This window comes from Myotis nattereri, assembly GCF_964212035.1.
Source record: "Myotis nattereri genome assembly, chromosome: 1".
In the NCBI taxonomy this organism is placed as follows: Eukaryota; Metazoa; Chordata; class Mammalia; order Chiroptera; family Vespertilionidae; genus Myotis; species Myotis nattereri.
In genome coordinates, this window is record NC_138075.1 from 154,219,305 (window position 1) to 154,238,246 (window position 18,942).

At 48.8% G+C, this 18,942-nt stretch overlaps 1 protein-coding gene across 1 annotated transcript; it reads left to right on the plus strand.

The window, feature by feature from the left end:
- Positions 1-7,498: 7,498 nt before the first annotated feature.
- On the plus strand, positions 7,499-7,948 carry LOC308513017 (calmodulin-like; the record flags this gene model as incomplete). The annotated part of the gene is made up of 1 exon (XM_081082795.1): positions 7,499-7,948. The coding sequence occupies one exon, from the start codon at positions 7,499-7,501 to the stop codon at positions 7,946-7,948; it is 450 nt and encodes a 149-aa protein (XP_080938921.1).
- Between the last annotated feature and the right edge of the window lie 10,994 nt (positions 7,949-18,942).

Below are 18,942 nucleotides of genomic sequence, written 5' to 3' on the forward strand. Positions count from 1 at the left end.
CACACACACACACACACACACACACCCCTCTCCCTGAATTAAATGCAAAGATTTCATCACAGTGCTAAACGTCAAGGGCTTGGCACTTGGAGCAAACGCTGCCCCACCCCCACCCCACCCAATCTCTTAGTGAGTTTCACACCTTCAGGGAAGATAATCACCACCACCCGAAGGTGTGGAGGACTTAAAGTAACAGAGTCTACAGAGCCAATTACCAAATGTACTATTGAATATTTGTTTCTTAATTTTATTTCAAAGCATTAAATATCAAATTTGAAAGGTGGGTGGGCCATACAAGCACTTGCTCCTTTCTGCTCTGTCCTCCTCCCCCTGCCCTCCCTGTTCCTCCTGCCCAAACCCCTTCACCTGCCCACAGTACAGGGGAGGCAGAGAATGAGCGAAGGCAAGGTACTTGGGAAGTCGCCAACCTCAACATGTATCAGAAAAAATTTTTCCCTCCCCAGGAAAGCAGTAAGTCTGAGAAGGGAGTTATATTTGTTTGGCTGCTTTTATTGTGAGATTTATTGCTAATTTGGTTTTGTTTGCTTGGTCATTTAATCCTAATTGAATCAAAGTAGCTCTCAGGAATTACAGACAGGCCACTTTTATGTCCCTTAGGTCTCTTCTAAATGCATTGATGGGGTGGGGGGTGGAGGGCTCAAAGACACTGAAGGTACTGAGCCACTAAGGAATATGGGCCCAAGTGGGGTACCCTGGAGGCTGACCTCATAAACCAGCCGCCTGGTGAGAACAGTGAAAACTGAAGTGAGGACACGACCAACAAGAGCCAGGAAACTCTCAAAACAACCTGGTTGTTCAGCTCCCACCACACATGGTAGACTTCATTCTGCAGGTGAGGCCTCTAATCATAAAAGGGAACCACTCCTGTACTTTATGACTGAGAGAGAGGCACAGGGCAAGTGCCCTCCCCCAAGAGGAAAGTTGGAGGCCCCACCACAGATCCTTTGGCCATGTTTCGTTCCTCCCAGGACCCTCTCCCCCTCTCTTCTGAATTTGCCCCTCATTCCTCTAGATCAGTGATTCTCAACCTTCCTAATGCCGCGACCCTTTAATACAGTTCCTCATGTTGTGGTGACCCCCAACTATAAAATTATTTTCGTTGCTACTTCATAACTGTAATTTTGCTGCTGTTATGAATCGTATGTAAATATCTGATATGCAGGATGTATTTTCATTGTTACAAATTGAACATAATTAAAGCATAGTGATTAATCACAAAAACAATATGTAATTATATATGTGTTTTCCGATGGTCTTAGGCAACCCCTGTGAAAGGGTCATTAGACCCCCAAAGGGGTCGCGACCCACAGGTTGAGAGCCGCTGCTCTAGATGGATGCTGATTGGACTATCTGCCTAACTTTCACATTTGGCCTTGAGGAGAAAAGTCCTACCCCACCCGTGGATCAGCTGGCCCCTATCAACTTCGATTGTGCTCTGACCTCTCTTTGAGAAGCCGGGGCCAAAGTCCCAGGGTGGTGACCATAATAAATAGCAAGTCAGATAAAAGTGCCATGTGACTGGATGGCTTGCAGGGAGCTGGGAGCATATGTTCATGTTCCTAAGGCCCAGGCAGCACAGAGAGTGTGCATCAGTGAGGAGATGAGAAACAGAGGATGTTCCCCATGGAGATGTCCAGAGGTGGAGCATCAGCAGCTGAAATGAGAGCCCCAAGAAGAGGAGCCTGCAGCAGTGCCCCAGGCCCACTGAGAGAGTTGTACTCTGTCCATGTTCTCAGACCAGCGGTAGAACAGAAACAGGAAAGGGATAGAGGTGGGGAGGGCTTCCTTGAGGGACAGGGAGAAAGAGCAGAAACACCTCCCCAGACCTGAAGCTTCACCCAAGCCAGAGAATACCTGATGGCCTGAGAGCTGCCAGGCATGGGGCTGTTTGGCATTTTTCAATAGCCATTCTGGACCAGAAATGAAAGCCAGCTGTCCCAGGGGTCTTCAGAGGGCTCTGGGGATGCAGGGGTCACCTTTTGGGGATTTGACTGGATTTTATGGTCCTGGATATCTGGATGATTTGCTAACACATGCTTGCCACAGAGTAAGTGTTCAATGAATATGAAGTTAATTCATACATGTTACATAGTAAAGGTATACTGTGGCCTGAATGTTTGTGTCTCCCCAGAATCCAGGTGTAGAATCCTAAACCCCAGAGATGGTGGTATTAATGACACTGAAACCCTCATGACTGACATCGATGTGCAAGAGAAACATAACCCCACCTGGAATTGAACCTAAAACCTAGGTATGTGCCCTGACCTGGAATCGAATCAGCAGCCTTTTGGTGCACAGGATGACACTCAACCAACTGAGCCATTCCACTCCACCTCTGTTCTGAATCTCCAGGAAGATCCCTAGTCCTTTCTGCCTTGTGAGCTAGCTCACAAAAAAAATGTCTGCAACCAAAAAGAGATCCCTCACTCAACCATGCTGGCCCTCTGATCTCAGACTTCTAGCCTCCAGAACTATCAGAAAGAAATTTCTGTTGTTAAGCCACCCAGTCTCTGGTATTTTCTTGTAGCAGCCTGAATGCACTAATACAAGTTGTTTATATGTATACTAGTGGCCCGATGCACGAATTCATGCACATCGAAAGGAAATTAATTAGAAGAAATATTTTAATATCGCTATTCGCCCTTTCTCTATAATAGAAGTGTCAACCAAATTCACGATTGACAATGACAGATGGAAATACACACGTGCGATTGGCGCCAGCAAGAGCTTTATATGTATCATGCATGTGCAAGTCAATATATATATTAAACTTGCTTAATTAGACCTGCTTTCTGGTTTAACTAAACTTTTTCCAGCCTAATGAAGCACCTCAACTTCTCTTTTAGGTAATTGTCAGCAACACAGCAGTAAATATCAACATAAGTAGATTATTATTATAGATCACACAGGGAGAACAAAGGGTAAAATATTTAACTGCTGAAGTGTTTGACTATATTCTGTGCAGTGAGAAAACCTGAAGTTATTTTCAAGGTCTACCATTTCTTACTTCTTTTCCATCGGGTCAAGTTTGTAAGCTATCTAAATCTCCATTTTCCAGCTAATGAAAAGAAAATAGGATTCTACTGAGTCCCCTATCTACCTACTCCAGGACTTCTGTGAAGATCAAATGAGATGAGGCATGGGAAAACACTTCACAAACATTTGGTTAAAGTATAAAATATTTGCACCTGGCTATAAAGCAAGTTGTGTTCCTGGGCTGAAGAAACTCCAAGGAGGCTAATCACTAGGGAGAGGAAGCTGGGCGTTGCTATGTGACATCATTACCTGGCACCTACAGCCACCATTTCTGGGCTGGTCTGGTCTGTGGGCCACACTTTGTGCCATGGCAGCATCAGCTGCGATTTGGTGGAGTGTCACTCCAGGGTGTTGGTGGAGCCTGTGTCCCATTAGGGGGAAGCAAAGTGTTGCTTTGTTGGCACCAGGTCTGTGGTGCCCATTCTCTATAAATAGCCAGTGCGTGTCACAGAAGCTCCTGCCTTGAGCATCTGTCCCCTAATGATCAGTGCACTTCATAGTGACCGCTTGGATGGGCAGAGGGACACATAGCATATTAGCCTTTTATACATATAGATTGGAGAAAAGGGAAATAGATGAGCAAATGTTAGGGCTGGTGAATGACTTAATCAAGAGAGAAAGAGCGTCCCATGGCCACTCTCGGCCACACCCATTCTAGCAAGGCACAGGAGTGGAACTGATTGAAAAGATTGGGGAATCCTAATCTATAACTTTTTCTATGGAACCCAGCACAAGAGGTATGTTCACGAGGATGCTGAACAAATTCTTTTTAACAAACACTATTATAGCACCAATTCAGAGAAGGCAATACTTTGGGTCAACTGATCTTCAAAGGAATTAGTTGCAGCAGGTGGGTCCCCCCAATATGTGTCTATTGGGGCTTTCATTAATACTATACTCTGTAAGACCAACACCATCCCTGCCAAGATTGCAGCATCCTCAGTGCCTCCCACCTCCAGCCCAAGGATTCTATACCCAGTTCAGACTGATGGTTCCCAAAACTCCACAGATATGGTCCTCCAAGTGTGTTCCATGGGTCCAGTTGGGGGGATTGTGTCCCCAATACCCTTTCAGTAGATCTGGGAGGTCAAAACTATTCTCATAATAGTATAGACATCATTCTCAAGACATCATTGCCTTTTTCACTATGATGGCATCTTGCACTGAGGTCAAAAGCAATGGTGGGTAAAATTACTAATCCCTTAGCATGAATTCAGTCTCCTGTACTAGTTAGTAGTCATTATATTCTTTACCAACACATAGTTTCATTTAAAGAAAAAAAAAGCCAGTTTCACCTAAGAATGTTTTGCAGAAATAGTAAAATTGTTATTTTATTAAATTCAATTCTGGATTGCCCATCCTTAATATGCTACTAAGTACAATGGGCACTCCAGAGTTGAATTTAAGTTATAAAAGAGTCATTTGCATGCTCTCTCCTTGCCCGGCTGGAGTGGCTCAGTTGGTTGAGTGTCATCCTTTGCACCAAAAGGTTGCCAGTTTGATTTCCAAGTCAAGACACATACCTGGGTTTTAGGTTCAATTTCCAGTGAGGGTATATTTCTCTAACACATCAATGTCCTCAGATGAGGAAAAAAAGATGAAATGTTCTCTCCTTCTCCAATTGCGTATCTGTGTGAAGTTGGATTATCACATATTTCAAATCAAAACAACGTCTTCTCACAGGTGGAGTGCAGACATGCTTCTACAAAGCCAGACAGAGATTTGCAAAATTATTTTTTAGGTGCCACTCTTCCCCTTCCTTTTTGTTTTAGAAATATAGTTATTTTTCATGAAACTATGTTATTTATGTTAACCTATAATGGTTTTTTTATTTCTATTTTTTAAGTTAGAAGTAAATATATAAAATATATTTAAATATTTAAAATTCTTCTCGGTTTTAATTTCAAGCCTGGAAAATACTGATAGATAGATCCCACATAAACAATAGCTCTTGGAGTCCTCAGTAATTTTTACATATTTAAATGGTCCTAAGACCACAAGTGTAATCTGTAGGGAAAAAAATCAGTCCACTGAGAGACTACAGGGAGAGAATTGCAGAAGCCCATGAAATAAACATTCCCTCTGTCACAGTTTCCTAACTAGCAATTTGGGACATTTTAGCCCATCCCAGCTCTAGTCTTTGTGAGTCATGAGTAATCCTGTTTAAAATCCTACTGAGTTCTCTTTCAATGTGCCTTGTTGAAGAACACACTTAGGCAAGGGCTGGGTGTTTGAGCCACAACACCATGATCCAGAAACCTGCAGACACCCATTGGCCACGTAGCCTTTTGTAGGTGAAGTAGGCAGGAAGCAAGAACATGTTTCTGTCTGGCCTCAAAGTCTTGGTCCATTAGGCGGGCCTGTCTCGGGCACAAGTTTTCCCGTGATGCTGGATTCTCCATTGGTTCTCCAGGACACTGTGTCAGTTACATCCCCATGTCCAGCGGTTTTCCTTCTGCTTCCTGCTACTGCCCTTGTATTATTTCATGAATGTCCCTTTGCTGGTGAGGATTCGGGATATGAACTTTGGAGGGACACTTTTAGACCACATAATGCAGTTTATCAATTCTTTCTTCATGGATTTTGCCTTTGATGTCATATCTAAACCCAACCCAGATCCAAACTGGAGACCTTGGGTTTTGGTATCATTGCCAAACCCAAAGTCACCCAGATTTCCTCTTCTGTTATCTTCCAGGAGTTTTATAGTTTTGCATTTTACATTTACATCTTTGACCCATTTTGAGTGAAGGTCTGTGTCTAGACTCATTTTTTTTCTGAATGTTGGTTGCCCACAGCACCATTTGTTGAAAAGACTATCTTTGTTTCACTGTATTGACTTTATTTATGAGGTTCTATTTCTGGGCTCTCTATTCTGTTCCATTGATCTATTTGTCTTTTCTTTGGCCAATTCCACGCTGTGTTGACTCCTGTCACTTTAGAGTAAGTGTTAAAGTCAAGTAGCATCAGTCCTCCCACATTGCCACTCCCCCTCAGTATCATCCTGGCTCTGTGGGCCTCTCCCAGTTCAGGCTTCCATGGCTTCCCACAGGCAAAGCATCTTCTTCTCACTCTGTGGATGGTCATTTCTCAGGCTTCCTGGGACTTGGGGAGGAACCTGTGTGCTCAGTGAACATCCCTTCTTAAGCCCCTTCTTACGAGTATCTCCTCTTAAAAATATCCCTTACTTCAGCGCTGGCTCTCCCCCCAAAACCAGGGGCCCAGACTTTCAGACATGCCCTTGCGTAGAATATCCAGGGACTCCCAAGGATCAGAGAATAAAATGTGAGTTCCTCCCTGTGTCCTACAACACCTCGCTTGTGTGTCTTTCTTCTCCTTCTCTCCCCTTCGCCCATTAGGCTGCAGCCCCCTTGGTCACTGTTATGTCCCTTGGCCTGCTCAGCCTCCCTAGCTGGGGAGCCCCTTTTGCCCCTTCAGGTCACCCTCACATGCCACCTCTGCAGAGAAACCTTCCTTCACTTCTATCGCTATAGGAGTAACCTCCCCGTGTTCTCTCCATCATGCCCCTTTTTATTTCCTTCGTGACATTTATCAAAAGTATGCAAGTACCAAAGAGCATTTGAGATCTTGCTTCCTGGCAGTTGTCAGTTTCAGCTCAAATAAACACATAAAAAAATATCCAAGTATCTTGCTTGTTAGTTTACTTGCTAACTAGCTGTCTCTCGGATGGAATATAAGCTTTCAAGGACTGGGAGTTGCCTACCTTATTCTTCACATAGTACGCCCTCAATAAATATTTATAAATGAAGGAGTGAATGAATGAGCTGGAGGAAATCCTCCATCCATGTTGTGTGTGTTTTTCTGAATTAAAAAGACAGTCTGCTTTCCACCTGTAGAAAAAAATTTTTTTCCCTTCTCAGAATACCCTCTTGGGACCCTAAGGCTTTCTTTTAGGCTTTGGAAACCAAAAACAAGAAAAGAAAGTTCCTCTCAGGCAAAGACAACTTCTGCTTTTCATCCTGCCAAAAGCCACAGCTGAAGGGGAGAAAGGGTGCAGGGCTGGTTATTTTATTGAGTGAAGGGTGTGAAGACTGGAGAGGAGGGAGAGGAAAAGGAAAATTCAAGGAGGAAAAACCCAAATTAATCTCTCTCGAGGTTGTCCAGCACGCCTCACTGAAGGTGTCCTGGGGTAGTTCCTGACAGCTGAGCGATGGTGGGGCGGAGAGCCACCGCCTTTCACACAGAGGCGCTGGCATCGGCTCAATTAGCCAACCAGCCTCATTCCCGGCCCTGGACTCTTGTTCCAACAGGACCCGACCTTCAGGCAACGCAAGGCGGGGGAGTCTGAATGGTGAGGGAGAGCCCTGCTCCTTCTTAAGCTCCTGTGAGTCAAGCCAGGGCTGGAACACCGCCTGCCCGCCGCTGTCCTTCAGAGCCAGGAGAGCAGCCGGGAGCTGTACCTGCACCCACACCTCCACCGCCCATGGCCGACCAGCTGACCGAGGAGCAGCTGGCCGAGTTTCGAGAGGCCTTCTCCCTGTTCGACAAGGACGGGGACGGCACCATCACCACCCAGGAGCTGGGCACCGTCATGCGGGCCCTGGGCCAGAACCCCACGCAGGCCGAGCTCGAGGGCATGGTGAGCGAGATTGACCGCGATGGCAACGGCACCGTGGACTTCCCCGAGTTCCTGGGCATGATGGCCAGGCGCATGAAGGACAGGGACAGCGAGGAGGAGATCCGCGAGGCCTTCCGTGTGTTCGACAAGGACGGCAACGGCCTGGTCAGTGCGGCCGAGCTGCGGCACGTGATGACCAGGCTCGGGGAGAAGCTGAGCGACCAGGAGGTGGACGAGATGATCCAGGCAGCCGATGTGGATGGGGACGGGCAGGTCAACTACGAGGAGTTCGTCCGCATGCTGGTCTCCAAGTGAGGAGCTGGCAGGTGCCGCAGCCCCGGGCTGTCCCCACTCGGCTCTGCGGGGGACCTGCCTGCTTCTGGCTGCAGCAAGAGCCTCAGGCCCTGCCTCGCTCCCTCCACCCACCAGCGTCCCGGCCCTGCTTCTTCCCTGCCAGGTGAGGTCAGGCCCGCTTTCTGCCTCTCCCTTTGTCTCCTATTTCCTGCCAACCGCCTCCCACCCAGAAGGACACAGGCCGCTGGCTCGCAAGCCCAGCGCAGCCTGAGTGCCCGGTCCCTCGGGAGCAGAAGGAAAGTGACATCTCTCTCCAGGACAGTGAGCAGAAGGATGAGGGAAAGCGGCTCTGACTGCGCCATCGGGGGAGGGTGCGATATGACATCACAGAGTCCTCGCCGGGCCCCTGAAAGGCACTTGGCACTGGGACCCCGGCTGCAGCCCTCACACTTCATCTGCTGCTGGACCCGGGCAGGTGAAAGGAACCCTGCCCTGGAGCAAGGTGCCAACAGAGACCAGGCTTCCTGGGAAACTGCACTCGCTTCCCCGGGCGCCTGCCCCTTCCTCTGTCATCCCCAAACCCCCGTGACTCATCTTTTGAAGGTGGGAGTGAAACCAGGGTCTGTTGTAACATGTCTGTATTCATCTTCTTGGAGGGAAATTGGAATGAAAGGGAGAAGGAAGCCATAGGGGGACTAAATAAAACGCCTGTGTTCCTGCGGTGTTTCTTTTCTTTTTTCTTTTCTTTTTTTTCTGAAATGGTCTTTGTTAAGTGCAGGGTTTAGACAGCGTTGGAATCTTCATTTTTGTGCCTTTTAAAAATGCAGTGAAAGCTTGTATGGTGGGCATAGCAAAAAGGGACAAGTCTGCATAAGGTGAATCTTGAATTTTTATTTCAAAATTAAATGGATCAGTCGGCAGCAGAGAGTGGTTAAAACTCCACGCGGTCTCCTCAAGAGCGGAAGCGATACTTATAGCTGGGACAGTGCTCTGATAACTGTTGGCCTTTCTCCTTTCCCCTGCGTTCACTCTCGGTGCTGTGTCGGCTGTGTGGTTAGTGGGCAAACTACGGCCCGCGGGCCGGATCCAGCCCATTTGAAATGAATAAAACTATTGAAAAAAAAAACCGTACCCTTTTATGTAATGATGTTTACTTTGAATTTATATTAGTTCACACAAACACTCCATCCATGCCTTTGTTCTGGCCCTCCGGTCCAGTTTAAGAACCCATTGTGGCCCTCGAGTCAAAAAGTTTGCCCACCCCTGGGTTAGAAGAAGGTGAGGGCCCGGCATGTGTGGGGCAAGAGCCGGTTACTTGCATTCTACCAGAGTTCTCATCAGATAACCCAGGGGCTGAAGGGGCCTTGTTAGACATTGTTTTAGTGCCAAAGGAGGCAATGTGTTGGGGGACAGACTACACTGGGGCTCATCAGAGATGGCCCCCAGCCCTGGGGCAGTCACTCAGCAGCAGGCCGATCTAGGATAAGTCCTTTTTCCCTGACACCTCCTCCCCACCATGCGTGTTTCTAGGGAGAACATGGGGCCAGGCAGCCTTGTGACTCTTGCTGCTGACTGTGCTCAAATCCTTTAGCCTCCCTGTGATGAGAGCTGACATCACGCAGCCCGTCCTGGGGGCTGGGCTGGGTTCTCGGCACTCTGCCTGCCGGGTAGCTCACTACCACCTTATGCAGGAGCTTCTGTTAGTGGCTTCCTGTCTTCCCAATAAGGAAGCTGAGGCACGGAGAACTTAAGAAACCAGGTGGATGTCCCACAGCTGGTAAGTGACAGAGCTGGGCTTGAATGCAAGGCCGTACTTTTGACTTCTCATTGCCTCTGCATGCCCCCTTGCCTCCATGGTGGTGTGGCCTAATGATTGTTACGGTGCCTCTCTTGGGCTTGGTGGGGATTAGAAACAGTTACTATTGCTATCACCTGTAGGAAGCCCTTCCGGCTCTAACACCGTGAGGCTTGGCAACATAGTTCCACCCCTAGGAATAGTCCAAGGGAAAAGACGAGGCTAGAAGGGGGCAGGAGCTAAGGTGCTTCAGGGGCAGGTGTCAGATGGAATTGGCCCTAGTTCGGTGCAGCTGTGAAGCCGGTGGTGGAAAAGGGGGGTGATGCTCTGTGAACTGGACCTGTGAGCCGACCCTCCCCACAGCTCTCAGCAATCAGGCCTGTGTGTGAAGACAGGACAAGCCTGTGAGTGTGGACAGAGCATCCAGATGTGACTGAATTCAGCTCCCTCGGGGCACCTGTGAGCAGGGAGCCAAGCCAGTCATCACCTCAGAGGTTCAGACATGCATTACGGCCCCACCTGCCAAAGGAAACATTGCCATCACCCCAGGGACAAATAGGAATCTGATCTCAGTGTCTTTCATGGAACGGCTCCTAAATGCTGCAGGAAGGAAAGAAACAGGCAGAGAAAGGGATGGGGTCAGGGTCTCCCACACAACCAGCGTCAACCGGCCTGTCGTGGCCAGGCTGGACCTGGCTGGCAGTTGGCATTGTGCCCCTTCTTTCCCGCTGTCAGCCCCATGGGCCCTGGCCTCTATGCCTGCTCACCTTCAGCAGGAAGGGGATGAGGTGTTTTCTAGGTTTGCACCTAGACTCCTGGTGCGTTAGCAAAGTAATTCTTCTCTAATTGCCTTTTATCAGGCTTGAGAGCCTTTCGTGGAGAATCCGGAGGGCCAGGGCAGGGGCTAGGTGGGTGTTGTGGGAAGACCTCCCGACAAGCCCTGTCCCTCCCTTAAGTGTCCCAGTGCCAGAAGCCAGGCTACAGATGGGGGTCGAGACAGGCTTGCCAGAGGGGACCATTTCTCCCCTGTCCCGGACACAGCAGAGGCCTCAGGCCACCTGCCCTGTCCTTGGCAGTACAGCTCTTGTGACTGAGAATCAGGTAGGAATCACAAACAAAGATGAGCGACAAATGGAGTTCTCTCCTGTACACGTGGGAAATCTAAGGTGACATGGTCAAGGTGGCCCCACAGAGTTGAATATGGTTCCTTCCCTCCCCGTGGGTTTACATTCCTGAATACAAATTTCTAAATAAGTTGCTTTCCGCCATCCTTTCTCATCAGAGCAAGGTCATCAGCCTGCTCGGCCACAGGGTTCGGCCCTTCTCCCAACCTGCTGGGCTGCCAGGCCCAAGGGGGATGCCATTGGGCAGGCACTCTCTGATTCTAGGGGAGTCCCCTGCTTTGGCAGCCACTGACCTCCACGCCACCTGCCTGCACCTGTCACATATCAGCCTCAGACTCAGGGCCCAGGCCAACACCTCCTCTCTCTCCTCCCCCTCTCGCTCCATCTTCTTTTCCTTCTTCCCATGCTGCCAGGACCTGCCCTGTCCTCACACACCCAGCTAGACGCCTTGTTGGTAAAATGTGGTCACCATAATTGCCAGGTGTAGTCCCTGCCTTTGTGGAGAAAGGCAGGGGAGGCGTGGAGCTGAAGCACCAGAAAGGAGGTACCAAATCCTCCTGAACTGGGGGAGACTCCGAGGATGGAGGGAGGAGCTGGGCTGCAGATCCGTGCCCCTCACCCTCTGTTTTTCTGGGACAGACTTCGAGAAAGCTCTCACCCACATTTCTTTCTCTCACTGAATAATGGGACTTAAACAGCTAACTCCCTTTGTCCCCCAGAAAGGTGCTGACTGCCGCTCAGAACATTCCATCCATCGCTGGGGAAGGAATTTATAAATATTACCTCGGCTTCCATGTGCTTACACCAAGAGTCTCATAAATCAGAGCCGAGGCTCCCGGACCTCCCAGACTATATAAAGCCACCCTCTGCCTCCTGGGTTCCAATTTTAAATCAAACACAGCCCAGCCCTGCCGCTCTGTTGATCCTCAGGATTCCATGGGCCACTCAAAGGCTCCTGAACCGCCGACTGAAAATGACTCTGCTGTTCCCACTGAAACTTAAAATTAAAACTCACGTGTGGAGTTTTTGCCCCGTGATGAATGAACAGAAGCAAAAACAAAAACAAGAACAAAGCCATTTCTAAGAAAGGCCTCGGTACAACCCACCTGCCACTCTCCCCACTATTCTGTTTTTCTGATGGTTGTTTCTATAGCAACCAGGTTTTCAGATAGGAGCCTGGACCCACCCAGAGAAGGGATGGGACCTGGGCCTGGAGCAACTGATTAGTAAAAGGCCTGCACTGCCCTCCTACCAGGTGCTGGGTGCTGGGTACCAGGGGGAATGGGGCACCTTCCTCCAAGTGTGGGGAAAGTCAGGGGATGGTCATGGGAGACAGGCTTGAATAGACCTGGAGAGGATGGCATGTTTCCAGACTCAGAGGAGAAAGTACCAATGGGGGCAATCAAAGAAGGAATCTCACAGCATCCTAACCACCCTCTCAGGTCTTCTGTTTCTTTCTTGTGTGCCTCAGAATCACCCGGGAGAAAGGAGCCAGGCTCTGAGTCCAGAGGAGGGGCAGCATCTGGAGGCTGACTATTGTGGGGACCCAGGCTGTCTTGGTTGCACCGGGTCCTTTTCCAGGGGGGACAGCAATGGAGTGAACCCCTTGGAAACAGACCCGGTGCAATCCTGCCGGCCATGGGAAAAGCTCATCTCCCTTGTCACCAGCTGAGATGGTCCAATTTGTAGCCCATTGTTTGCCCCAAGGACCCTGGTTTCGATGCTCCCAGGAAATACAGTTCTCACTGAGGGCACATCGGCATGCAGGGACCAAACTGTGAAATGCTTACCATGCACTGCATTCACTCATTGAATCTTCAAAACGTGGGGGTGTGGCTGCCACTGTCATTAGCTAGTTTTAGAGGAAAAAATTGAGACCTCAAGGATTTAACTCACCAAGGTCACACATCTGGTAAGTTAGAATTTGAATCCAAAGCCAGTGTCTTCCCATCACCAAAGAGAAGCTCCCTAAAGCAAACAGCCTGAAACTGAAAGCAGCTGGTCTAAGAGAAGTTGAGGGAGCCGCAGGAGAGCTGCAAAAGGCAGCACAGCTGAGAGACATGGGTAGCAAGGCCGGGAACTGAAAACAGCTTCTGGGCAGATAGGATATGGAGAAAAGACAAGATATCAAACAGTGCTGGGGGGGGGGGGGGGCAGCTGCTGTGGCTCATGGCTGAGTGTCTACCTATGAACCAGGAGGTCAGGGTTCAATTCCTGGTCAGGGCACATCATGCCCAGGTTGCGGGCTCCATCCCCAGTGTGGGGTGTGCAGGAGGTAATCGATCAGTGATTCTCCCTCATCATCTATGTTTCTATCTCTCCCTCACTTCCTCTCTAGAATCAATTAAAATCTTAAAAAATCTTTTTTTAAAAAGTGCTAGGGGATCAGAACTGTGTCAGTGTTGGTATGGCTGCAGAGCCAGTGTTGTCAAACCACCCCACAACCCTGGGCCCTGCACGAGGCACCTCATTTCACAGCCCCCTTGCCCTGACACTGGAGATGATTGCAGGTGTGGGGGGCACAGCTGTCCCAAAGAACAGCTACCATCACCAGGACAGAATTCTGCACTGGCCCACCTCTTTGTGACAGTAGATGTGATCAATTCACAGTCCTGGGCAGGCATCTCTCTGGCCAAAGCTGACCACAGGCCTTTGTCATTGGTGCAGATGAGCTGGGGAATGTCTTGGCCTCTCAGCTTCTATCATGGAAGAACTCCTCCATCCACCCAAACTCCCCTTGTAAGGTCCAGTTGATGGGCAATCCGAAAAGACACATGTCCCCTCTTGTGGGTTGAATTGTGTTCCTCCCAAATTCATGTGTTGAAGTCCTGATCCCTAGAACCTCAGAATAAAACCTTATTTGGAGATAGGGTCTTTACAGACCAATCAAGAGAAAATGAGCCATTAGGGTGAGCCCTAATCCAATATGACTAGTCTCCTAATAAGAAGGGGACACAATGAGTGAAGGGAAGATCATGAACAAGTGGTTATGAGACTGTGTACGTGGGATGGATGGAAAGGTGCTCTGGAAACACCGAGGAGGAAATGGCTGGCCCTGCTCAGAGCAGGTGTGGGGACAGACTTCACAGTGGTGACTTGCCAGCTGGGTCGATAAGGGAGGCAGGGGTGAGGGGGGCAGGGCTGGATTTGCTCTTCCCAGGCTGAGGGAACAGCATGGGAGAAGGCACAGAGGCACAATAAGCACAATGGCTCTCTCTCCTCTTCATGTGACCACTTCCTGCCCATCCTTATGAACTCAATCCTCTAGGAGAGCTGACTTTCCGATCCCCTACTCTCAGGCTCGATTAGATACCTACCTTCTCTCTGTCCTCATAACACTCTTTGCATACCTGTGACCTCTGCACTTACTTTATGATACTACCATAATCTGTTATCTCATGTCTCCCCACTGAACTGTCAGCCCCTCACATTAATCAACTCCATATCTGAATGATTAGCACAGAACCTGGCACAGAGTCATTAAAAACAGGTGTGTTGAACAAATTAGTGGAGCAGCTACACGTGTTCCAGTTAGAGATGTTAGATCAGTGGTTCTCAACCTTGGTTGCACATTAGAATCACCTGGGAATCTTTTTAAAATGCTGATTTCTGGGCCTCATCCTCCTGAAATTCTGTTTCTTTGTTACTAATGTTGTGGCCCCACCCCATAACAAAGAAACAGAATTTCCAGAGGATGAGGCCCAGAAATCAGGATTTTAAAAAGATTCCCAGGTGATTCTAAGGTGCAGCCAAGGTTGAGAACCACTGTGTTAGATCATGGCAAGCTAGGCACACTGGCAAGGCAGGCACAGTGGGGTAGCTCCCTCTGCCATTCTCAGGAGTCCGGGTTGGATACTGTAGGTAATGGAGAGGCAATCAATGCAGGGGATTGATTTTGGGAAGTGGGGGCCGGGGGGGGGGGCACTATGCTGACACCCATAGGACGATGAAGATTAGACTATGAGTAAGGCAGAGAATATGGGTATAGCCCAAGTGAGAGAGGACAGGGCATGAAGCAAGGTTTTGACAATAGGGAGTGAACAATGACAGAAAAGGGGAAATGAATTAAAAAGACAAAGAGCTAGAACCTGGTGGGAATTCAGAGAAGGAAGAGGCAAGAAGGACTTGGGCAACTGGGTTTATTGTATTATCCTTGTCTGAAAGCAACAATAGAAAGAGAAGGATTTCTATTTTATTCTGATGGTTGGAGAACATCAATTTTTTTCAGTCTTCTTGATTTTCAGGTAATGGGACTTCCAAATAACCAGGAGTATAAGTTTGGGGTGGAGCTGGGTTGAAGATCTGGGGAGACATCAGTGTATCTATGAACACAAAGCCATAGGAATTGCTGAGTCAAACAGGGAGCGTGTGGAGAGAAACGGACCACAGATGGAATCCTGACTCGCATGCGGTCACACAGGGCCCTTGCCCAGAAGAGCCCCAGCTTGCTTGAATGCTCACTGTCGCCATCGTGACATTCGTAATAATTTTTGAAAGATTACAAATAAGGGGCCCTGCGTTTTAATTTTGCACTGGGCTCCATAAGTCATGTAGCTCACCCTGCTCACTATACTATCTGAGCTCCTAGGGCAGGGCCTGCCACTTTGGGATCGTTCCGCAGGTGAGTGGGAAACAGGTGCCCACAAAGGAGACAGAATTGATGCAATCAGGGAAGAGGAGAATGGGAGCTAGCGGGATGGTGGAAAGCAGAGGAGGAGAAGGTTTCCGAGAGAAGCTGGCAGTCCACACGCTCTTTGCTCAGGGTCATGGCATGTGAGGGTGGCTGAGTGTTCATCCCTAAGGCACAGGTCCTGCCAGTTGAGGCCTAAATCCACTGAGTGGCCTGCTGTTCTCAGACTATCTCTGATCCCACTCAGACCTCTCCATCCTCCCACACTGAAGAGCAAAGCAGGATCTCTGCTGAGGGGCTATTTGTTTCCACCCAGTCTGTTGACCCTTTTGGGCGTGTTCTTTTGGTAGCTTCTCTGCCCAGAAAGCACTGCTGGTATTGGCAGATCACACCCTGAATGGAGGAGATGACTACTTTAGGATAACAGTCCCTTGTGGACTGGAGAAAACCCAGACACCAAATGACGCTTTACTTCCCCGCCTTCCTCTTCCCCCCAGGTCCGGTCAGCCAGACAGCCAGCTCATGCCTCATCCTCAGTCACCTGTCCCCAGCAGGCTTGAAGCCCTAGAACTTTCCCATCCCAGTCAAGATGTCAGATCTAGTTGGAAAAGAGATGCTAACAACCAAACTGTGTGATCAGGTTGGGCTGAGATTGTAAATTCTCCCCACACTCCTATGTCCCATCGCCATCACTACCAGCAAGAAGGAAGAGAAAACTCTCCACAGTGACTGGACTTAGGTCTTTCAATGCAGAAAGGGAGACGAGGCAGAAGGTCTTCTTTTCCAGTAAAAACTAAACCACAAGAATGGTCTGAACCATCATCCACAGACGTTTTGATTGGAAGTGAAGAAGAATTTCACAATGGCACAGATTTTGAGATGCTTACAGACACCAAACTGGAGAAAATTTGATCTGCATGGGAGCACTGCCTATGTGGGGGAAATGTCTTTGTGTTCCATGATGCCCTGTCACAGTGGCTTTGCAGGATATTCCTAAGGAAATGCCTGAAGTTATGCATGAAACAGCTTTTAGAATCTCCCCGGAGATACCAGCTGCTTTTCCAAGAGCCCGGCTCTCCAAATCAAAAACCTCAGTCCAAAGTCCTATACCTAATTTAAAACTCAATTTTCAGTGCTTGAGCCCAGACTCTTTGTGGCCTTATATAACCCCCCAACTCTGCACAGTCACAACTTCAAAAAATAATGCTATGTCCCCAAAGGCGACTCTCTGAGGATGGAGCAAGACTCTATTTGTAACCCAAAACCTGTGAAGAAACTTTAGTTCTGTTGCCAGATAGAGATTTCCACTCCAAGGGAACAAAAACAGGCAAAGAGGTTTTGTAACAAGCAAGCCCTCTGTTAAAAGAGCTTCTGGGACATCAGGAAACTCCCAAGAACAGCGAAAAACAGATTCTTTAACCCAGAACATAGGGACTTCATCAAGGTGAAGGAAATTAGATGTTGGAATCTGGTCCCAGTAACCTTCTCAGCTCTCACCTTCATCAACCTGGTGGAAGGGAGTGCAAGAGGTATGAAAAGACACCATTCCCATAAACAGGACTACATCTTTACTGTGATAGCTCCTTTTGCTACAGTGAAGACAGACTTTTTGGATGGCATCTGGAGACTAAACATTTCATTCATTCATTCATTTATAAATCTTACTAGAGGCCCAGTGCACGGATTCATGCACCAGTGGGGTCCCTCAGCCTGGCCTATGCCCTCTCACAATCCAGGACCCCTCGGGGGATGTAGTAGTGCGCGAAGCAGCAGGCGGCTGGGAGGAGCCTGAGCCCGGCCAGGCACCTAGAAGCTCCTACTCATCCCGGCCCAGCTGTGCCTGCCACCAGTGGCACTGCTGCTGGCCAGGAGAGGCTCATGCCTCCACAGCTGCGCTTGCCAGCCGTGAGCCCGGCACCTGGTGCCTGTTGGTCAGCTGAGTGGTGCTCCAGCTGTGGGAGCGCACTGACTGCCAGGGGGAAGCTCCTGTGTTGAGCATCTGCCCCCTGGTGGTCAGTGCGCATCATAGCAACCGGTCCTTAGGTCTTTCGGTCGCTTAGGTATTTATAGAGATAACTATTTGTTGGCTGTTTGCTACATGCCAGGCACTACTAGAACTGGAAAACTATTTACTACAGCTGAGAGACTCCAGCGTTCAGGTAGCTAATCTACACTAATAAAAGAGAAACATGCAAATTGGTGTCACTCCGCTATGCCCACCAGCCAATCAGATGAGTCTGCAAATTAACCCAACAAAGATGGCAGTTAATTTGCATACACAGACCCAGAGCAAAGACTGAAGACAACGTAGAAGGAAGCCAAGTGCTGCAGAAGGGAGCAAAGCTGCGGAGAAGCAAGCAGGGCTGCAGAGGCCGGAGGGAAGCAAGTGGGGCGGCGGAGGCGGGAGTGAAGCCAGCCTCGGTGGGTTTTGCTCCCTTCTCTGCTTCGCTCCGGCCGCAGGAAGCCCTATTCTTTCAGGAATCTTCCTGCAACTGGCCTCTGGTGTCCAATAATCAGCACAAGCAGGTGTCTCCTATATCTCCAGGATTGGTGGTGTGATCTGAAAGCGAAGAAACGAAATGTATGGTGCACCCTGACCTCACCAGCAGAGTATTGCATGTAATCCTGGTAGATGATAGAAACTAAATCCTCTAGTTACTATTTTGCATCTGATAATTGCAAGAATTTCCCCCAGCTCACCTTCTGCCTGTATACACTTCCCGCCTGGTTTCTCTTCCATGCCCCATCCTTGTCCTTTGGGGGCCCAGCAGCACAGGGTGCATTCACATGGCAGTAAGACCACGGGCTGTGTACCTGCGTGTGATTATGCCAGTGGTGGTAGAAGTCTTCCTGAAGCCATCTCTCTACTAGGACTTCTGTGGATAATTTAACTGTGCACAGAGTGACTGCTTAAGTTAGAGAGGAAAAGACTGCAGTCTTGGCTGCATTTAAACAGATGACATCAGCAAGTTGTACAAAAACATATGACCATGTGAACACCTTGTAGGGCCCTCTTGGGGCTTTGGAAGGGGTCCCACAAGAGAGGGCCCTGAGGCAGAAGCATGAGTGTACTTTGCACCATAGTAAATACCTCTCTGGGAGAAGTTTCAACCCTTTTGAATATCCTTGATTCCTGTTTTTCCCTGCAGAGCACGAGGAGACCACGTCTCAATTGCCAAGAATCTCAGCCCTAAAGGTTTACTTCAGGTCTATGTTCGTCACAAACACAGATTTAAATCAGGACAATAAAAGATTGTGACGCCAAACCCTCTCCCTCTCCGTGGCCCTCCCCCATTTCCTTGATGTGTGGACTTCTCTCTGCCAGACCTTCCCATGCTGTCCACTTTGTTTTTCTAATTCTCACTGTCCTTCATTCTCTACATGTTCATTGTTGTCTTTCCACTCTTCACTTTTTTACGGCCTGTATTGCTTCACCTTCCCTCCTCTCTTTCCTCGTCTGCTTTTT